At 39.5% G+C, this 14454-nt stretch overlaps 1 protein-coding gene across 2 annotated transcripts in view; it reads right to left on the reverse strand.

Annotated features, from left to right (window-relative positions):
* Positions 1 to 14454, reverse strand: part of Dctn4 (dynactin subunit 4) — a 47700-nt gene that overhangs the window by 17466 nt on the left and 15780 nt on the right. For both annotated transcript variants that reach the window (XM_008849405.3, XM_029554229.1), the window contains exons 3-5: positions 9557 to 9735; positions 2891 to 2934; positions 427 to 534 (exon numbers count right to left, since the gene is read on the reverse strand). In XM_008849405.3, coding sequence (XP_008847627.1) covers positions 427 to 534; positions 2891 to 2934; positions 9557 to 9735 — 331 coding nt within the window. The remainder of the gene's footprint in view (positions 1 to 426; positions 535 to 2890; positions 2935 to 9556; positions 9736 to 14454) is intronic.

The raw sequence follows: 14454 nt of genomic DNA on the forward strand, positions 1-14454 counted from the left end.
AAAAAAAAGATAAAGAATAAAACAATTGGAGCTGGAGAACATCTACTACCAGGGTGGCAAAAATATGTTAAAAGGGTAATAAGAATAAAATCCACCACTTGCCCACCTCCTTCTTTTCAATCTTGCTGTAACATGAAAATCCAATAAGCAGAGTTCTATAGAGCCGACAAAATTAAACAGTAACTTTGGGGAAGGAATAATCATAAAATGAATGGAGAAGGAAACACAGATGTTCTTATTAAAATACAAAGAATATAAACAGAATTAATGATGTACAAAAGCACAGCTGCTGGGTTCCCACATCTGTGTTTGAGGAGTTTCGTTCTGCTCCTACTAGCAGAATCTAAGAAAATGACCGTTCTCTGAGACGGTCATTATTCTTACACGTCACACATCTTGGAACTCCTTTTTGGGCCAAGTCCTCACCGAAAAAGCCAATGGCATATAGTTTCTACGTCGTGCCAGTTTCTTGCGATCTCGTTCAACCTTTTCTTTCTGAGCAAGCTGTTGGTAATATTCAATCAATTTGTTCATCTGTAAGAAATCAAAGTCTATGATTTATGAAAAAACCAAAATCAACTACACAAACTAGAAATAAAGTGAAAAAAGGAAAAGTTACTAAGTTATTAAATTAAAAATTTGTCCTTTCCTTTAAAGAGAATTTGTTTTTCATTATACAGTGCTTTCAGAATTCAAATGAAACCTTTAGATTCAACAACAGGAAGAAATGGGCTAGGAAAAGATTTCAAAATTAGACACTCTTGGGAGCTAGAGAGATGGTTCAGTGGTTAAGAGTGCTCTCACAAAGGACCCGAGTTCAGATTCCAGCACCCATGTCAGATGGCTCACAACATTGTCTTCTGACCTCCAAAGGCACCAGCACTCAGGTGCCGATACCCTACACAGAAACACATAACTGAAAAATAATAACAAATATATATATTTAAAACTACATGATCTACTTCATTATTTTTCCTGCAGTGTCACAGAGCCATTTATTTCTAAGAATGACATTTCATGCTCTATTTTTCTCCCTGTCACTTTAAAGAAAGCACTATGTTAATTATAGAAACTTTAAATGACCAAACATAAAGAATACATCTCCTCTTTATGCTTTGTCCTAAAGCTGCCCTTTCTATTTATTCATAGGTGTCCACTATTGGCAGTCATGCATCTTCCTTACACACTTTACAAACATGCATGCTTAGAAACAGACATATATCTGCACCCATGTACAGATATATAACTTGAAAATAAATGCTTGTCCTTTTATTTTTTTTTCACATAAAAGGGAACAAAGTTTCTGTTCCTTTTCCATTCTAAGTTTCATGGAAACTGGACCAAACCTATCAGATCCCCCTGTCTGGTCAGTACAAACACATCTACCTTGTTCTTTTCAAAGGCTGTACTTTACTTCATAGAACAGATGTCCTATAAGGTATTTAACCATTTCCTACAATAGGACATAAATAGCCTTCTGGTGGGACTCTTGTCCTTCTAACTCAGTAGTAACTGTTTTCTAGTAACAGTAATTTGATCCTGTCTCTTCTTGTTTGAAACATTTAAAGGCTTCTCAAACTTCTTGGCCTATATGTCTTTAAAGGTTAACCCTCAAGTCCCTTTTTCTGCTTGTCTATACCACGCTCCACTTCATCACATGCACTCTTTTACCTACTACATGTCTTATTTCCTCCACCTATAAGCTCTTTGCATACAATGTTCCTCTGCATAAACTCTTTCTCCTCTGTGCCTGTCATCTCAGACTGCACATAATCCTCAGATGTCTTCCGCATTAGTTAAAAGAATAAGGGGCTGGAGAGATGGCTTTTTCAAGAAATGTTCACAAGTGACCTGAAGAGATGGCTCAGTTAAGAGCACTGGCTGCTCTTGCAGAAGACCCAGGTTTGATTCCCAGAACCCACATGGTGACTAACGACTATCCATAACTCCAGTTCCAGGGGATTTGAGAACCTCTCTGTCCCTATCGGCACTGTACAACATGGGTGCACTTACATATATGCAGGTATAACACTCATACACATAAAAATAAGTTAAAAAGCCGGGCGAGGTGGCGCACGCCTTTAATCCCAGGACTTGGGAGGCAGAGGCAGGCAGATCTTTGTGAGTTCAAGGCCAGCCTGGTCTACATAGTGAGTTCCAGGACAGCTGGGGCTACAGGGAGACCCTGTCTTAAAAAAGACAAAAAAAAAAACAAACAAAAATTCTACATGTAAGAGCTGGGCATGATGACATGATTAATCCCAGCACTCAGGAGGTAGAGGCAGGCAGATCTCTGAGATTGAAGTCAGCCTGGTCAACATATTGAGTTCTAGGACAGTTGTCTCAAAGAGATTTTTTTAAAAAGTGTATTTCTAAGAATTAAAAACATTTTTTAATGAATTTATTTTTATGTTATGTATATGAGTGTTTTCCTTGCATGTAAGTACACCCATACATGTAATGCCCACGGAGACCAGAAGAGGGCATTGGAACGCCTGGAACTGGAGTTACAGACAGCTGTTAGCCATCATGTGAGTGCAGGGAACTGAGCCCAGCTCCTTGTAAGAGCAGCCAGTGTTCTTAAACACTGAGCCATCCCTCCAGCTCCTCCAAGGATTTTTGGTAATAAAAATTCATTCAAAAATTTATTCATTGTCAGGTATGTGAAGAAAAAGAAAAACCATTTTCATTCCCTTTTCTGACATACAACTTGAAAACAGAACTAAAACGACACCAAGGTTTTCCCAGTAAGTGAAGCCGACAAATAAGAACTGACACTGATTAAACACCCTTCTGCCTGTAACTGCTACAATACAGACACATCAGGCATTTCCAGGCAGGGGTCACATCCACTACTGTTTCATCCTGTGTCTTATGTTCTTTTACTTACCCGCTGTGTGTGAGGATTTTCTGGTTCTTGCCAACCACCACTAGCTAGAAAATAAACATTAAACAATAATTTTACCTTTTTTTATTTTCATAAAAATGTCATCTGTAGGCCTAAAAATTTTAAAACACAAAATCACAGAATTTCCAAGAAAGAACATTGGAAACCTTATAGATCAGCATGCTCAAAATAACAGTTTCTTTCTTTTTGTTTTTTTCAGTACTAAGGATTGAACCTAGAGTTTTGCCCATGTAGTCAAGTACTCTACCACTGAGCTATATCCCAACCTCTTTAAAATACAAATTCAAAAAAATTTTTTACTTACTCTGTATTTGTGTGTATGTATGTGTATGTGTGTATGTCCTCCTGTGGAGGACGGAACAACTTCTGGAAATGGTTCTCTCTTTCCACCATTGGGTCCAGGGATGGAACTCAGGTGTCCAAGTTTGCATAGCAAGAGCTTTTACCCACTGAGTCATCTCATCTGCCCCTTTAAAAAATTTTTTGAGATAGTTGCTAAGTGGCCTAGGTGGGTCTTGCTGTATATCCCAGGCAGACCTTGAATTAGTAATCCTCCTGCTTCAGCCTCCTGAGTAGCTGAGATTATAACCTTACACCATCAAGCCCAACATAATATTGATCCTTTAAACAGAATAAGAGTGTTGATGACCACCGCTACCAACAACGTGCACAAAGTTTCTGTGCCAGATGACTGAAATGTATTACATGTTCTTCTATTTTTAAAATAACTTTCTTTTCTATTATTTACTTATTTATTTGGTCTTTTTGAGACAGGGTCCCCCTGTAGCCCCAGCAAGGCCATAACTCACCATGAAGACCAGGTGGGCCTTGATCTCAGAGATCTTGCTTGCCTCTGCCTCCCAAGTGCTGGGATTAAAGGCATATGCTACCTCTACAAAGCACATGATAATTAAAGTATCAGACTGGGAGAACTAACCTTACTGGATGTATTAACAGCCATACTTTAAGGCCTATACAAATGTGGTCAGAGGGGCTTAAAGGACAGTTTTTGCCCCTTGCCCTCCAAGGTTGACCAAGTTCCAGGGGACTATGGAACATCTCTCAAAATGTCCTGTAACTGTGGTGTATCACCTGTCCTCTTGTACAGGGAGGCCATGGAGACCCCATGAGATGGTCTTGAACCAGTGTCCAGTCTACAAAAAGGAGGGTCAACTTAGAGAAACATATCATTCATGCTTCCAAGTGAAGCCAGACATGGTCGAACAGGACATAAATTACCAGATGGGCATTGATAACTTTAAGTAAAAGCTTAAGCATCCTTTTGGCACCAACTAACAGACTAAACGTCCTGTTTCTTTGTGCCCTAAATCTTTGTATGTGACTGCCATATCCCACGTGACTGCTAGTTCTTTGGGATGTATAAAAACCATCTGAATCAAATAATAAATAGCTTGTTGAAAAGACACAGGTCCCAGGGTCCAAGACTCTGTTGTCGATCAAGTCTCTCTGCCCCAAAGCCAGTATGTCCCCTGCTAAGCAATGCAAACCCAAGTCCCAACAATTCATGATTTTGTTCTGAATCAGAAAGTGCTGCTCAGATGTAAGACTCCAAATATTGGTCTGCAATACTGTAGTGCCCACCTGTAGCTAAGGGAGACAACAAGCTATTGTTCTGAAATGATGGATAAATTTGTTTTTCTCCCTAATTACTCTTGCCTTTACTTCTTCTTCACGTCTCCTATTCATGGTTCAAAGACTTTCTTTTCCCCTTAGAGATAAGAGTTTTGCAATTTGAGAGTCTTTTAGATAGACCCACTGAAGGGGTACTCCAGTTGCCTCATCCTGGGTCCCTGTTCAGCATGGTTCAGGACCAAGAAGCCAGAGCGGTCAGCATCCCTATTCCCTATTGGCAATTTGGGTAACCCCTGCAGAGGATGGCATGATAAGAATAGGAGGTAGGAACTGGCTAGGCAGTTAGGGTAAAAAGACCCCAAAGAAAAGTAGCCAATTTCTTGGCTAAAAGTCAAAATGTCCTTGGGCCTCTTAGCAACATACTGTGTTCCAAAGACCAAAAATGTTAAAAGTATTTGGGAGCTTGTATGTAATCCTTAAAAGATTTTAGGGTTACCTCTACTGAGGGGGGAATGTTAAAGTACCCAAAAGCCCCATAAAAATAAATGAAAGAAGAAAAAAAAGAAAAAGAAAAAAGTGATGGAGTGGGCACGGATTTGATCAAAACACCTTGTATGCGTGTATGAAATTCTCAATAAAGTTTTTGTAAAAGTGAAAAAAAAAAAAAAGAGACGGCAAAAAAATAATAAATTAAAAAAAAAAAGGCATATGCTACCACTCCTGGCCCAACTTATTTATTTTTATTTTGTGTATGAGTGTTTTGCCTGTATGTATATAAGTGTACTAGGTGCATGCAACACCTGCATAGGCCATCAGAAGAGGGCATCTGATTCATTGGAACTGGAATTACAGATGTTGTGAGCTGCCATGTGGGACCTGAACCTGGGTCCTCTGTAAGAACAACCAGTGCTCTTAACTGCTGAGCCATCTCTCTAGCGCCTCATAATAACTTTCTGAGGTAAGGTACTCTTCTTGGTCCCATTTCATGGATGACAAAACTGAGGCTATTACATAACTTCCCAAAGTTGCATGGATACTCAGTGGTAGAGCCAGGACTCAAACTCAGGCAAGCAGGCTGACTCCAGAAACCCTGCTCTTATCTACAACATGATGCAAACACTGAGCAAATGATGCTGTACAATTGGACATACACATGCAGAAAAACGGAAACAAACCTCAAAGCCTTAGCCCTCGAAAATGCAGAAGAACAAAGAAATCTTAGAGACAGTCAATGACCTTCAATTTGAGGGTTGGAAGCATTATTTTCAGAAGTACAGGGTAAATCTTGGCAAAACTGATTAGGTTGAAGTTTCTTTAATAAGAAACAAAAAGCACAAACTATAACACACATGGGGGGAGGAGGAAGAGGGAGAGTAAGGGAGAGTGCTAAAAAACAAAACAAAAACAAAAAAACAGGCCAAATTCAGTTACCACATGTTATAATTACAGTACTTAAGAGGTGGAGACCAAATGACCAGGAAAGACAAGTCCCAGCCTGTCTCAAAAAAAGGACAAAAAGCCAGGTGTGGTGATGCACGCCTTTAATCCCAGCACTGGGAAGCAGAGGTAGGTGGATCTCTGTGAGTTCAAGGCTAGCTAGCTCTATATAGTTGTTTTCAGGCCAGCAAGGGCTACAAACTGACTCCTTGACTCAAAAAAGAAAAAAAAAAAAAAAAAAAAAAAAAGGGAGGCTCAGGGTCTCAGCCAGGAGGTCATCAGGAAGGTCTATCCTGTGCACCATCACAAATAAATCCTGTTCCTTGCTTGGTAGAGGGCCAGTCTTGCTTTCAATTCATTCTTGTGATTTTGAAATGTGCCAGGGGAGGGAAGGGCTGGGATGCAGGGACCTGAGCCTATGGTCACAGCCAGAGGCCACAGTGGCCCAAAATGGGCCCTCCTGAGTCCATCCTGCAGTTCCATGGGTGCTGGAGTCAGATGTCAAGTGTGTTGTGTAAACAATTGGCTGTTTAAAAAAAGGACAAAAGATCTGTAGATACTTCACTGAAGATGCCATATGGGTGACAGACAAAAAACACAAACTAGCCAGACTTGGTGGTTCATGTTCAGGAGGCTGAAACAGGACAACTGTCATGATTTGTGACCAGCCTGGGATACACAGTGGGTTCCAGACAAGCCTGGGCTACGGTGTGAGACAGTCTCAAAAACAAAACAAGGGGCTGGAGACATGGCTCAACGAACATTGCTGTTCGTTCTTCCAGAGGACCCAGGTTCGATTCCTAGAACCCTTGTGGCAGCGAACAACTGTAACTCCAGTTCCAGGGGATCCAATACCTTCTGGCCTCTGCAGGCATTGAACACATGTGGTGCACTTACATACATGCAGGCAAAACACTCCTACACATAAAATAAAAATAAAATACTTAAAAACAAAACAAAACACAAATTGAAATCATCATGAAGTAGTTTACAGAAGCAAAGAATGGCTGAAATAAAACCGACAATAGCAAGTTGTGTCAAGGATTAGACTACTTTGCTAGTTAGAATTTTAAAATGCACAGCCATTTTGGAAAATGATTTCCAGTTAAGTCAAACATTTACCCTATGACCAGCAATTCCATTCCTAGGTATTTACTCAAAACAAAACTATCTCATCTACATGAAGACCCATAAGCAAAGGTTCGTAGATGCTCATTTAAGCCCCAAAGCAAAAATTTCCAACACATTCATCAACTCGAGAATGAATAAACAAATTGGTGTATCTATACAACAGAACCATTGTAAAAGGCATGGATGTACAAGAAGCAAGATACAGAGAACAATGTACAGGAAGATTCCAATTCTATAAATGTCTAGAAATCACAAAACTATAGTGACAGAAAGCAAGGCAGGACAGTCAGGAGCCAAGGGTGGTGGTTACATGTCAAACTTCTAGAATTCTACACTTAAAATTGGCGAGCACATTTTATCTCAAAACTGAACAAATAAAAGCAAAAAATAGAACGAAAGGTCATTTCATACTATCAGTTTGTTAAAACTTTATTTTTATTTTATTTTATTTGGCATTCCTATGTGTGATGTGCATGTTCATGTACGTGGGTTCACACGTGTGTGGGTGTATATGAAGGTCAGAGTTTGCCATTGTGCATCTTCCTAATCACGCTCTACCATCTATTAGCATACTGATGTAGACACTCTCACTTGAACCAAAAGCTTGCCGATTCGGCTAGTCTAGCTAAGCAGCTTGCCTGGGGACCCCTATCTGCTCTTCCCAAGCACTGGGACTAGAGGTGGGCTGTGACACCCACCCAGCAAAGTGGCAGGCAGTGAAAAGGAAAAGGGATGTAGTACGGAGTAAGCTGCACCAGGGCCCCAACTATTTAGGTTATGCTTCATTTCCTAAGATGGGTAACAAGTGCATAAATATAGAGAATTTATGTAATCTCACAGTCTGAACCTAAATCATCTCCCAAAGATTCATGAGTAAAGATTTAGTCACCAGCTGGCAGGTTTTGTTTTTTTTCTTCTTTTTGAGACAGGGTCTCTCTGTAACCTCAGCTGGCCTGGAACTCACTATGGAAAAAACAGGCTGGCTGGATCTCAGAGAAAGTTCCCTGTCTCTGCCTCTGCCTTTGGAGGGCTGGGATTAACTGTAGGCCAGGCTGGTCTGGAATTCATAGCAATTCTCTTGCTTCAGCTTCCCCTCTGCTGGGATTAGAGGCATGAACCACCATGTTTGGCCCTCTAATTGCTTCTAAATAGCAATAAAAGACCGATGTAATCATTCTAAGTTTTTCTCTATATAATAGGGACAAGACCTTATAAATAAACAGTTCAAACTAAAATTTCAAGGCTTCTTGGATACCAATGACATCATGGAGAAAATAAAATTATCTGTACTCTTATTTTTAAAAAAATATTTTATTATTTTTCTTTTATATGCTTGAGTATATTGCCTGCATGTATATAAGCGTACCCTTGTTCTGCAATGCCTCCAGAAGTCAGAAGAGGGTACTGGATCTCCTGGAACTGAAATTAGGATGGTTACTAGACACCATGAGGGTGCTGGGAACAGAACCCAGGTCCTATGCAAGAGCAGCAGTGCTCTTAACCACTGAGCCAGTTCTCCAGCCCATCTGTACTCTTTTTAAGAGCTCCTGCTATTCAATTATCACTATCAAATACCCTACAGAAGATAGGTTTTTAGAAGCCATCAAGGGATTTTATGTTCAAATGATAAATTCTCCAATCTCTTTTTTTTCTTTGGAGACAGGGTCTCCCTGGAGTGCCAGCTGGCCTTGAACTCACAAAGATCCACCTGCTTCTGCCTTGAGTGCTTGGATTAAAGGAGAGCACCATTAAGCCAGATACAATCAGATTTTCAAAATATTTGTTATGGGCTGGAGAGATGGCTCAACAGTAAAGGCACTGGCTGCTCTTATAGAGGACTCAGCACCCATATAGTGGCTAACAACTATCCCTAACTTCAGTTCCAGGAGATATGGATGCCCTCTTCTGGCCTCTGACAGCATGTGGGTGCTGGGAACCAAACCTAAGTTCTCTGGAAGAGCAGAAAGTGCTCTTAACCACCAAGTTGTCTCTCTAGCCCCAACCCCTCCACATTTTTTTTTTAAAGATGGGATCTCACCATGTAATTCTGGCTGGTCTGGAACTCACTATACAGCCCAGGCCAAGTCACAGAGAACCACCTGCCTCTGCCTTACAAGTGCTGGGATTATAGGTGTGAGCTAACATACCTGGTTTATACAGTGTTGAGGATTGAATTCAGGGATTCATGAATGCTAGGTAAACACTCTGTCAATATCCCCCAGTCCATGAAGTTTCTTTTAGAGTATTAATAGTTTGAATCTAGGAAAGTATCAGATTCATAAAAGCTCTTTTTACTAACTCTAAGAAAACTAAATAGTATTACTCTATCTAAGATGAAAAACTATAGTCCATAAATATGATACAGAACATTTAATGACAACCATTCTGAATTTAGCTTTTAATGCCTAACACATAAAACTGACTCTGTGGGCAATTACAGCTCTGACAGTAGCACAAAAATCTCACATTCAAGTTCACCTTACTTACCTACAGATTTGTCTGCCATGCCCACATCCCTCGATGTCCAGCGACAAAATCCACAAGCCAAGTAATAGGCTTTCTTCATGGTGGTTTTGGCTGGGTCATCTGGAAGCTGTGTGGAGATGTTTGTTGCCCGAGTGGAAAGAGTGTGCATGCATCCAGGACAGTCAAAACAGTTGGCACATCTGTGACATGACAAACAGAACCATTCATTCATTCAGCAAGTATTTATCAAGCACTACTATGTGCCAGACATTGGTTTAGTCGTGAATCTTTTAAACTTTTTCCACTTGTGATGGTTTTTCACCCAAGCAATTATTTTTTAAATATCTTATTTATGGGCCAGGCGTGGGGGTGCACGCCTTTAATCCCAGCACTTGAGAGGCAGAGGCAGGTGGACCTCCATGAGTTCAAGGTCAGCCTGGTCTACATAGAGAGTTCCAGGCCAGCTGGGGATACAGGGAGACCCAGTCTCAAAAAGACCAGAAAATAAATAAATAAATAAATAAATAAATAAATAAACAAACTTTAATGTGTATGAGTGTACTGCCTGCACATTGTGTCAAGAAATTTTTACATAACCTCTGATATACAGGTTTGTAAAACAAGTATACAAATAAACACTTATTAGGGGCTGAAGAGATGACTCGGCAGTTAAGAGCATTGGCTGCTCTTAGCAGAGGACCCAAGTTTGGTTTCCAGGATCCACAGAACAGCTAACAATCATAGGTAACTCCCATCCAAGGGTATGGCATACCCTCTGCTGGCCTCCATGGATACTGCATGCACATGGTACACTTACATGCAGGCAAAACATTCATACACAAAATAAAAAAATAATAATTTGCTAATAGATCAAGAAATTTATTTCAAAAAATTATTGGGATACATATAAATTTACCATTTACAAAAACAAATTTGTATACTAAGGAGATAAATGTGCTTTTTTAAAAAAAAATTATTTTGAGCTGGGCATGGTGGCGCACACCTTTAGTCCCAGCACCTGGGAGGTAGAGGCAGGTGGATCTTTGTGAGTTCAAGGCCAGCCTGGTCTACATAGTGAGTTCCAGGACAACTGGGGCTACAGGGGGACCCTGTCTCAAAAGTACCTTCAAGTATGTAAGCGCACCAGTTGTCATGCACCCAAAGAGAACAGAAGAGAGCATCGGATCCCCTGGAACTAGAGTTATGGATGGCTGTTAGACACCATGTGTTTGGATTTGAACCCACGTCTTCTGCAAAAGCAGCCCGTGTTCTTAACTGTTGAGCCATCTCTCCAGCATGGTGCTTATTATTTTTTGTAAAGAATTAAATCGTTTCCTATCCTGTTCCCATTCATGAGAAATACAGAAAATTTCTATGTATGCCCTTTGTCAAATTGAGGAAATCTCTTTTATTCCTAGTTTATTAATTATCCTCTTCTATTCCAAGTAATTTTTTCCTGGAGTGTTTTGATTTCATTAAAAGTGTTTTTTGGCATCTACTGAGAAAAGGAATATAGTTTTTTACTTTTGGCTTGTTAATATGGTGCATTGTATTGATTTAAAAAATTTAATTGTGATAAAAAGCATAGAGAAGATCTGCCATCCTAGCCGTTTTATACAGTTCAGCAGTTTTAAGTGTATTCACACTGTTGAGCAGCACATCTCTTGAACTTGTACTGAGTTTGAATGTTAAACCCACTCTACATTCTTTGGAAAAACTCCACTTGGCCCTGATGTATTATCTTTTTAATATATTGGAGTTTATTTGTAAATTTTTGATATGGGTTCGATTTGCTATAATTCTTATTTTAAAATTCTTATTTTGCATCTGTGTTTGGAAGATACTGATTTGTGGTTTTCTGGTAATGTTATTAACTGTTTTCAGCATCAGTATTGCTGGCACCAATGAGTTGGGGAGCATTTCTCTTTGACTTTCAGAGTTTCTGAAGGAGCAGTATTATTTCTTTCTTTAATGTTTTATACAATTCAGCAGTGAAGAAACTAAAATTTTTCTTTGTGGAAAAGTTTTAAATTACAAATTTTATTCCACCAATAGATACAGAGATACTAAAAGTATCTTTAGTTTAAATTGAGCTTTGATAGTTTGAATCTTTTAAGGAATTGGTTCATTTTGGTTATCTAACTCACAGTTACAATTTTGCTCTTAATATTCAATTTTTTAAAAAACATTTGGAGACTTATGGTAATGTCACTTATCTCATTCCAGATCTCATAATTAGTATCTTTATTTTTTTTTCCTGACTAATCCACCTAGAGATTGGTCAATAATACTGATTGTAGGGACTCAGTTCTTAGTTTCACAGCTTCTTTCTATTGTACTGGTTTCTATTTATTAATTTTTTAATTTTAATAAGGTTGTTTTATTTTTATCTATATTTATTTAAATAGTTCCATAATGTTCAACAGTTATATTCTTCCCAATATGTAATACAAATCATGCTGCAATGAACATCAGTTTGCCAATATCATTGTATATATCTCTATTATCCTATGATGAGTTCCTACAAATTAATACTTTGTAGTATCATTTCTTTTAGATGTTTATACACTGTATAACTTAATTGTAAAATCCTCTGAGGGAGGAAGTTATTACTTCCACACATCACTAACAATTCTATCATATTTATACAATAAATATACATTTATTATAGGGACAAAAAAATAAAATAAAATAAAAGGCCTTGGGTGCTTCATTAATGAGGAAAAAAAAAAAAGATTTAAATCGTCCCTAAATATCTGATACTACAGGATAGAGCATCTTCACTGTTTTTCAGAGTTGACCAACACTTTGATTTTGTAATCATCAATGTTTTATATAAATTAATATAGCACAAAATACCAGAATTATATTTAGGGCCATTTTAGAAATTGCTGAAAATTCTGTCCTAATCCCAACACAGAATTCATTTTATGATGTTTTTATTCTTGGTGTTTGGTATGTGCTTTTTTAAAATTTTAGCATGCAAAGTAACTGGTTTTCTTATGGCATTTGTATACCAACTTGGTTTCTGTTGACCCTCCCCTAACCCCATTAAATAATTTTAAAAAATAAAACTCAGGCCGTGCGTGGTGGTGCATGCCTTTAATCCCAGCACTTGGGAGACAGGGGCAGGCGGATCTCTGTGAGTTCAAGGCCAGCCTGGTTTACATAGTGAGTTCCAGGACAGCTGGGGCTACAGGGAGACCCTGTCTCAAAAAGACCAAAAAAACAAAAACAAAAACAAAAAAACCTCAGGGCTGGAGAGATGGCTCAGTGGTTAAGAACACTGGTTGTTCTTGCAGAAGACCCAGGTTTGAATCCCAGCATCCACATGGCAGCTAAGAACTGTCTGTAACTCCAGTTCCAGGGGATCTGACCAGCCCGTTCTGACCTCTGGGGACACTGCACGACATGGGTGCACTTACCTACATGCAGGCAATACATGCATAAAACAAAAACAAAAAACCTCAGGGCTGGAGAGATGGCTCAGTGGTTAAGAACACTGGTTGTTCTTGCAGAAGACCCAGGTTTGAATCCCAGCATCCACATGGCAGCTAAGAACTGTCTGTAACTCCAGTTTCCAGTTCCACTGATGCCCTCTTCTGCTCTCTGTAGGCATTGCATGACACCTACCTACATGCAGGTAATCCACCCATATACATAAAATTTAAAAATAATAAAATATAAAAAAGCAACAAGCCATAGAAACTGTCACTTAATAATTGTTCATACCAAGTTAGAATTTCTTTTCCTGTCCATAAGTGATGCTGTCTCCATTAACAACAGCCTTGTTAGGCGTGGTGTAATCTCAGAACTTGGGAGGCTGAGGCAGGAAGAGTTTGAGGCCAGTCTGACCTACCATTGCAAGACCTTGTTGCAAAAACAAACAAGCACTTGCAGTTGAACCACCTCCCAAATACTTATATTTATACTTACAGACTGGTATGACTCTCGGTCTTAGACACACCTCTTTTAGCAGTGGGCAATGGTCAAAGTAGAGATTCATAAATTATCAATGTGCTGAGAAGAAGGGACTGCTGAGTACTCAGCCTTAAATAAGACTTCTGTTCAACCCACCCTGCAACCCAGAGAACATCGAAGAAGTGGTGGAGAGACTGTAAGAGCAAGTGATGGGAAGTACTATGAAGTGCCATCCTCTGGATGTGATGCGACTGTTGTAATCACGAACATACAGCAGCTGTGATTACCTGTGCACACAAAAAGAGATAGACTTGAGGGTAGGAGGAAGACTGGGAAAAAGAAGAGGCACAACAGGCATAGCAGGGGGATAAGAGATGGTAGCAGGGCAGAGGATATGCTCACAGTACACCGTATACAAGAAAGAACGATCAGAAATTGAAAATGAGGGGGCTAGAGAGATGGCTCAGCATTTAGGAACACTGGCTGCTCTTGCAGAGGACCTGAGTTCGATTCCCAGCATTGACATGGCAGCTAACAACTGTCTTAACTCCAGTTCTAGGGGATCCGACATCCTCTTCTGACTTCTACAGGCATTGCACGACATGGGTGCACTTAATACGTGTGAGCAAAACACTCATATGCATAAAATAAAAATAACAAAATATAAAAAAAATGAAAAGGCAAGTAAAAATTTTCTTTAAGCAATGGAGATTAACATTGCTTACTCCTCTCTCAATGTATATAATCTTATTGCTAAAGAGGTAATGAAAACCACGGAAAGCCAGGCACGGTTGCACATCCCAGCTACTTGGGAGGCTTAGGGAGGAGTATCAGAAGTGCAAGGTCTAGCTTAGACTGCATAAATTCAATGCCAGCCTCAGAAACTTAGCAAGATCCTGTCTCAAAAAGCTTTTTAAAGAAAAAGTAGGTCACTTGCCTTCCAAGCACAAGGCCCTCAGTGTGTGTGTGTGTGTGTGTGTGTGTGTGTGTGTGTGTGT

Source organism: Nannospalax galili, unplaced genomic scaffold (assembly GCF_000622305.1).
Source record: "Nannospalax galili isolate Female #2095 unplaced genomic scaffold, S.galili_v1.0 scaffold704, whole genome shotgun sequence".
NCBI classification, from domain to species: Eukaryota; Metazoa; Chordata; class Mammalia; order Rodentia; family Spalacidae; genus Nannospalax; species Nannospalax galili.